Source organism: Gymnoscopelus braueri (assembly GCF_963280865.1).
Source record: "Gymnoscopelus braueri genome assembly, chromosome: 1".
Taxonomy (NCBI): domain Eukaryota; kingdom Metazoa; phylum Chordata; class Actinopteri; order Myctophiformes; family Myctophidae; genus Gymnoscopelus; species Gymnoscopelus braueri.
The window spans coordinates 22,149,790-22,158,322 of NC_137603.1; the positions used below are offsets into that span (position 1 = coordinate 22,149,790).

At 44.3% G+C, this 8,533-nt stretch overlaps 1 protein-coding gene across 1 annotated transcript; it reads left to right on the forward strand.

Annotated features, from left to right (window-relative positions):
• Positions 1 to 7,147: 7,147 nt before the first annotated feature.
• LOC308086105 (UDP-glucuronosyltransferase 2B14-like) lies at positions 7,148 to 8,533 on the forward strand (the record flags this gene model as incomplete). The annotated part of the gene is made up of 1 exon (XM_080429479.1): positions 7,148 to 8,533. Exon 1 carries the CDS (start codon positions 7,193 to 7,195, stop codon positions 8,531 to 8,533), a length of 1,341 nt encoding a protein of 446 aa, XP_080285605.1. The 5' UTR covers positions 7,148 to 7,192.

Consider the following 8,533-nt stretch of genomic DNA (forward strand, 5'->3'; position numbering starts at 1 on the left):
GTTGGGGTCAATGTAATCTCTCAAGAACAGATTCTGCTCTCCGCTTGAATCTGTCGGGGGGGGGGGGGTCGTCATAACGTGTACGCACTGACCTACAAGTGGGCGTGCCTTCAGATCAGGAAGCAGGCCGCGCTTTACCCAATCAAATGTAGTGGGCGGGATTTACTGTCTGTGCTCTGCTTCCCACTGAAAACAAACCGAAACTCATTTAACAATAGCGTCCTCGGAGCAGACAACCACGGAAAGATATTCACATTTTAACTTGCCCTTTCATCATAGAAACAAGTGGGCTTATAACCCAAACGATCCATGTTCTCTGGGAGAAGTGATGTTAGTGTTCCGTGTAGAAATATTGTTAGTGGGAATGAAAACATAGTCGCTCCACCGGAAGTGAAAGGCTGAAGGCAGACCAAAACCCCGGTTTCTTTGCGCACGGGTCCACCATATAGCCTCTCCCAGAGCCAAGTGAAAGGGTAAAAAACAGCAGAGGGCGCTGTTTTTCCTTTTTATTTGGCGATGGGTACCCAGATTGGTGTCAATGTATTCCACCCTAGTACTTGAGTCAACGTATAGATACTCCTGGCAAATATTACTCCACTACAAGAGAACGATATATGTACTTAAAGTACTGAAGTACTTATTCAAAAGTACATGCTTTTAAAAATTCTTAGGTATTCAAAAGTACAAATTACAAAGCATATTTACTTTTTAATATCAGTGCATTGTTGTATTAAAATGTAGACATAAAAAACATCAGAGATGTTCCAGAAATCCTTCTGAAAAATATCAATACTAGTGAAAATAGACGATCTATAAGCTCACAACGTGTCACACTTGTAGGTCTGCTATTTTCATTATATTTGTAATAGGACTTAAGAAGTGGTTAATTCATAATTAACCTAAAAATGTATGGAGTCAAAAGTACAATATTTGTCTTCGAAATGTAGTGGAGTGAAAGTCAGAAGTATCCAAAAATGCAAATACTAACTGTGTTACTGTCCACCACTGTTACGATCCTTAAAGGTCTAGGGAGTGAAGGACCGTGACATAAGGTTGGTGAGTGAAATGAAGCTTTATTGTTGCGACCTTTTTTTGGTATGGTACAGAAAAGTGACAAAGAATTCAAATATACAAGTACGTGACGGTTAACTTAAATTATACAAACTTTGAAAGTGACCCCAGTGCAACTCAACAAATAAATATAAGGAGCTAATCTATTCTTTTTTTAACCCCTACCTAGCCTAACCTCTACCAAATCAAAATAACATTGACATAAACTGAACAAAAAGAGGACTGACAAGAAGCTGGCACTGGCGGTCAACACGATACTTTTAAGATTAACACTTATCTTTGACTCGATGCTACTTTAGCAAGCTCAATTCAAAACAGGGTGCCACTCAAGCAGGGTAATACATGATACAGAGGGGTACCAAACTTTTAGTCCCCAGAGTATTGACTTTAGATGTATTATTAGGACTCAAGCAGGGTAATACATGATACAGAGGGGTACCAAACTTTTAGTCCCCAGAGTATTGACTTTTAGATGTAATGGACAGCATGTAGCAGCACTGACAGCTGCCAAAGATCACAGGTGCTGCCACCACATAAATAATGGGGAGGCGTCCTTCTGATTGGTCCATCTCCTGATTGAAGGTCTCCTCCCAGCCAGGTCTTCTCCAATGCAGATCTTGAGCTGAATGCATGAGTCAGTGGACTACCAGAACTGTGCAATGCATAGAATACTATAAAAAGAACCCTCACATGTAACAACCACTGTTCTCACATTTAAGCAGAAACGTGCACACACACGCGCGCACACACACACACACACACACACACACACACACACACACACACACACACACACACACACACACCCCATCTCTCCTTTTTCATTCTTGCCCTTTCTACATCTTGCTCTCCTTGTTTGGTCTTCCCTCTGTCTTGCTCTCCTTCTCTCTCATTCTCTTTCTGCATTTCTCCCTCTCTCCTCCGCTGTGATGTAAGCCCATCCTCCCATCTCTCTCTCCCTCTTATCCCTGCTGCATGCTGTAGCACACACACACACACACACACTGAAGAGGCCACCAGCCACGATACAGCACAGCCGTACAGCACAGCCGTACAAAAAACCACTCTGTTCTCCACTCCAACTTACTCCAAAAAGCCAAGCCCAGCCACCCCTTCAAAAATAATTATTCATGGGGGCTGGCTGAGAACCCCAACAAAATAAAAAATGATATTCAGTGCGTGCACACGTAGCACGTTAGCATGACTCACATATGAGAACGAGACTGTGGGGTTACACCAGAATTCCGAATTAAAACAGCACAGCTTGTTCTAGTTAGTGTTCACAGTGTGAAAGCAGCCTCTCACTGCCTCCAGGCAGGAGGTGTCGAAGGCCACTGTGGAGGCTACAAGTAGTGGTTCTCAAACTTTATCATGTCAAGGACCCCCAAAATGAATGTGTATTATTATAAAAATATTTTGTGCCAGCAGGGACCCCTATACAACTTTTGTGTTGCTAATTTGTATTCTGATTTTAGTGCTATAATAACAAATTGGAACCCCCTCAAGGACCACTGGACCCCACTTTGAGAACCACTGGGGCCCAGTGGCCGAGTGACTGGGCTACCAGTAGGCCTACCAGCCAGCAGTGGTGGAAAGATTGGAATGGATGGAAAAAGGCTTCAGCCCACCCAATTCAGCCTTTAAGCTGCTTTAGAGGATTGCAGTGGCAGCTTGTTTTCTCTCTCTCTCTCCCCCTAAAGCAGACAGCTGGAACTGGCGTGGGACAGGGCTGGGCCTCCTGTGCGCAGCTGCAGCCACAGGACGGCAGGCAAGTGGCGAGCGGCTTCATCGTTGGGGTCCAGGTCTAATCCCCCCTGGGAAAGAAGGCATGTGACAGCTGCCTGCCAGGATGGCCCTGGTGCCCCCTGCTGGAGGCTCAGAGACACACACGCACGCACACACGCACACACACACACACACACACACACACACACACAGACACACAGACAGACAGACAGACAGACAGACAGAGACTGCGTTAAAGGTACCGAGTTTACCTCCTCCCAAATACAAAAAGGTAAACTGCGGTCCCGAAAGGGGCTAGGTAGGTATTAGACGACCCTGCCTAATGTGGCTGCTGCTGGAGCAGATTGGCAGGGTGGAGTTGGATCGTCAGGGAGATTGGACCACACCTGAGTCTAGTGTGTCCCAGGCCTATAAATGTCTACTTGCCTTTATTCATGCTCTTCTCCTCTAGCGTTATATTGGATCACTCCAACCAATATGATATATCCCTCCACGGAAGCGGAGGCACCGAGGTAGACTTACCAGATGAATCCATGTACGGGGGTGTGCCACGACGATGCCTCAAATTCCTACGCAGCACCACCCTCTTCCTCTTTTCTTCTCTCGTCGCGGCATTGAAGAGATCGACCTTTAGAGCTCCACATAGGTAAGCTCTGTCCATAGCTTGGCGAAGCTACTTTGTTAGCCTAGGCGGCTTGCGTTATTTTTTTCCCCGAGTTGTAACACACGCATGCTTGCGTTTTGCACGTGCTCGCGTGTTTTTCTCCTCATGCGGCTGTGCCGCATTGTTACATCGCAAACTTGTGCGCTCCGAGTGAGCAGGTTATGAGATCCCTCTAAGCGCCGTACACTTTTGGGTTGTAAGCACACTGTGTCCTCCCTGTATGAGGCCCCAGGCTACAACTACAGGTGAGTCAATATATGCAAGAGTGTGCTTACAACTGGGCCTCGACTGATGACCTACTTGTCCTCGCCTGTCCTCAGTTCACTGCGGCGTTCCGCGAGTGCTGGGCTAAGGTGCAAGGGCGTTTCCGTCCTTCCAAGGAGGTCAGACCATGGACGATTATGGCGAGGCGAGAGACCGTGGGACTTGGCGGTTATCCTGCTAAGGATGACTTAATGGCGATTATGTTCCTTCCTGAGGGGGACATTATCGGCAGGGCACCGAAGCTGAAAATTGGCCCTAGCAGGGTCAGTGACCAGTTTATGGACTCCACTTTCGCCCTCCTCTCCTCCATGGGCCGCCTTACGAATGTGGCCATGTTGCTTAGCTCCTACCTGACCAGCCTCATCCCTTCCCTGTTCTACCCCCGTTTTCCCTGTTCCACTTGACAGGGTCGAGATGTGGAGCTGTCGGTGGCTCTTGATGGCCCGTGATGACTGAGAACCCCCTGAGTCAGGTGGTTGCTGTTTCTCATCTCGGGGTCGCTGTGGCGGCCGCCACTGTGACCCATTCTGGTTACACAAGCCCAGAGGGCCTGGCCCCTGAGAGGTGTCGGTGGTCTGATTTGGGGCTCTTGGACAATGTCGTCCATACATTGCAGAGTTCCAGGGCCCCTGCAACTAAGACAGCTTATCTGCAAAGATGGCGTGTGCGTGGTGCGTCAGTCAGGGGGTCGTCTACACTGAAGGTGTACCTTGCCGCCATCTCTGCGGGTCATGCTGACAGGCCGGAGGGACTGATGGGTAGGCACCCATTGCTGTCCCGCTACATGAGGGGCGTTAGGCGCCTTCGTCCAGTGCGAGCTCCCCTGGTTCCCACTAGGGAACTCGGCTTGGTGTTGTCGGCGCTTGCTCAGCCGCCCTTTGAGTCCCTGCATGGACATTATTTCCCTTAGGCACCTCACGTGGAAGGTGGCGTTCCTGGTGGCTATCACCTCCACTAAGAGGGTCAGTGAGCTCCATGCACTCTCTGTGAGTGCAGAGTGTTGCCGAAATTCCAATAAGACGGTCTCCTGGCCACGTATCGGTTGGCCAGGAGACCTTTGCCATCCCCTGTGGTGGCACACTCCACCAGGGGTATGGCTGCCTCTTGGGCACAGCTCCGGGGCGTTCCCCTGTCTGATATCTGTGCCTCGGCCAACTGGACGTCCCCTAGCACCATTGCTAGGTTCTACCTCATGTGGTCCCTTCCAACCGAGTGGAACAAGCCTTTTTGGGGATTGCCTCCACTTCTGTGGAAGCAGACGGCAGCTCTCTACTGTGAGGACTTCAGCTCAACCCCTTCTGATAGGGTGAGATTGGGCTTTGTTCCTTTTCCTATAGCTCACAGAGTAATCTGATATTGTGTATGTCATATTGGAGTGATCCAATATAGCGCTACATAACGATGGTTACGTAGGTAACCACGGTTCCATGATCTTCTGGGATAGGGATTAATAGTTCTGAACTCTTGGAGATGATCAGCTAATACATGGTTTACTGTAACTTGTCATGGGCTGTTGAAGTTAGTGTTAGTCCCGATCATGAAATTGTACTTGATGATTAATTCTTCTTAATTGTGATTAACAATTTCATTGTGTTTTTGGTCATTGAACATTGGTACATAATACATAAGGATTAATATTTATTTTGATTACTATAAAATTACTATTGTGAATTATATGTTTGGCTTTGTAAACAAAAATTGCACAGGGCAGATATGACAAATAACTGAAATATGCAAAGAAATTACTGACAATGACCAATACCAATAATGAAAAGCAATCATGTACTATGGCCAAAATAGGGCATATATGGTAAAAATAACGGAAAAGGCAGATCTACAAGCTCACAACGAGTTGCATTGTTATGCGTTGAGCTTTTCGATCTGTTATTTCCGCAATTTTAAAAAATATTTGAAAATATTTTCAACATTTTCAACATGGAAAAGATTATGACGATATAAAAAATAATTGTGATTATCTCAAATAATTGCGATCAGGTGATTATGTAATAATTGTGACAGGCCCACTGCCAGTGTTGGTGTTCAAAGGTTTGAGAACGTTTAATTTTCAAACGCATACATTCAGAGATTGTGGAATAGTTGTCTGGCTATGCGAAACTACATGTTATGGGGTTAACATTAGGCCTTAGAATTTCACAGGTTGTTTTCTTTATCAGTACTATTTTCATACAAAACCAAAACTGTAAAATGTTCTGAGTGCCAACTTAAGTAAAATATGACTGTTTGTTCAAACTGACTCTGGTAATGAGACAGTTATTTGTGGCATTGATATTGTACACATTTGTTGAAATTCCAATAAGACGGTGCACAAAAAAACTATAAGCCATACAATGTTTTCAAACTTACAAAAACATGTTAACGGGTTGTTTTTTGTTGTTGCTGTTGTTGTTGTTTTCTGCATTCCAGCTAAATCACAAAGAGTATTTAATTTTTCAGGCAAGATTTGCTCCCCTTTAGTCAGCTTTGTTATCAGCTGAGAGTTTAACAACATGGCATTACAGTATGAAAGTCCAACCCAAGTTGAATGAACAAGTTGATGAACTTGAAGTCCTGAAACAATAGTCTTTCTTTCCCATGACGACTGGTGAAGAGAGAACTAGCTACGGATTAACCATCAAAGGTAACACATGTAGTGTGGTGTATGTGGAACAGTGTTAATTATATAGTAGTTTTAGTCATACTCTTTGCAATAAAATTCCATTTAGTTTCAGTCATATTTTAGTCATTTGAAAGTTTTTAGTTTTAGTCTGGTTTGAATTGACTAAATACATAAGACTTTAGGCAACTAAATCTACAGTTGATTTAGTCAACAAATATGTATATGTATTTGTTGATGAAATTGTCAACATATATTTAGTCATATTTTTGGTCATCATAGGTTAGTTTTTGTTTTGTTTTTTGTTTTATCACTTCCAATTCCACTTGTTTGAGTATGAGTTCCTGTATGAGTTCATTGTACTGATTTGATGAAAATGTATTTTCTGTTTACATAAGAGCTGTAGAGACGGGAAGACCCATTACTGTAAAAACACACTATAGCAATGATTACTATATAGAGATATTTACCAATCATTTAAGAAAAACATTATCACTTACACCAGTGGTTCTCAACCTTTTCTGGATTAAGGTAATATACAGTTATATGTTTTTAATATCAATGTTATATTATCATTAGAATTGTAGTGTTTTGCCAGTTATTTGGACACCCTCTTGCAATATCCACAGGTCGAGAACCACTGAATTACACCACCTTTAATTGCAATCATTGTACACAATGTTTATTTAAAAAATTCTATTTCCACTTCATTGGCTTTTAGAGAAGAAATGCATTTCCACCTGGCCTGGATCGCCGTCCTCTTCCTCTGTTCAGCCATTGCTCATGGGGGTAAAGTTCTTGTTTTTCCTGTGGACGGCAGCCACTGGGTGAATATGAAGGTCATAGTTGAGGAGCTGCATGCAAAGGGCCACCAGGTTTCAGTCATACGAGCAAATGACAGCTGGTACATTAAGGAAACCTCTCCGTTCTACACTGCAATCACGATTGATGCTGCAAGTGGATTTGATGAGGACTTTTTCAAGACATTCGTGTCTAGACTTCTTGAAATCCAAAGGCGAGGAAAGTCTGCCTGGACTCGTTTCAAGCTAGAAATGGAAGTAGCAGAAAGACTTTCAGAAATGATCCAGAACAGTTGTAAAATGCTTGAACACATTTTAGAAGACAAAGATCTCATACAGTCTTTACAGGATGAAAAATATGACCTGGTTCTGACTGACCCTTTTGATCTAAGCGGCCCTATACTTTCCCGCTACCTTAGTTTACCACTAGTCTTCAATGTGAGATGGACAAGCGACTTTGAAGGCCATTTCACTATTGCACCTTCTCCGCTTTCTTATGTTCCATTGACAGGGTTTGCAGTGCTATCAGATAAAATGACCTTTCTGGAAAGAATAATCAACATATTGTTTTTTGCCCTTGTGGAATTCGAGGCGGCAAATTATATGAAACCACATTATGTAGGTCTGTTAGAAAAATACCTTGGTTCCGATGTAGACTATATGTCCCTGTATCAAGCAGCAGACCTGTGGCTGATGAGAATTGACTTTGTGTTTGAGTTCCCTCGCCCCACCATGCCTAATGTTATCTATATGGCAGGGTTCCAGTGCAAACCTGCTAAACCTCTTCCTCAACACCTGGAGGAGTTTGTCCAGAGTTCTGGGGAACATGGAGTCATCATCATGTCTTTGGGGACTCTAGTTGGAGAGCTTCCCCATGACTTAGCAGATGAGATAGCTGCAGCTTTTGCCCAGCTACCTCAGAAAGTAATCTGGAGGCATAAAGGTGACCGGCCTGCTACTCTGGGCAACAACACTTTACTGGTGGACTGGATGCCACAGAATGACTTGTTAGGTCATGCAAAGACCAAAGCGTTTGTAGCGCATGGAGGAACAAATGGAGTTCAGGAAGCCATGTATCATGGAGTTCCTATAGTAGGACTCCCGTTGATTTTTGATCAACATGATAACCTCTTTAAAATGGAGTATAGAGGTGCAGCAAAGGTCATTGACATTTTTACTATGAACAAAGACATATTTCTGCAAGGCATTGAGGAGGTTCTCCATGAGCCTTCCTACAGGAACAACATGCAGAGACTCTCCAGGTTGCACAGAGACACGCCAATGAAGCCGCTGGACAGCGCCATCTTCTGGATAGAGTTTGTCATGAGACACAAAGGTGCTGCTCACCTCCGCACAGAGTCCTACAAAATGTAA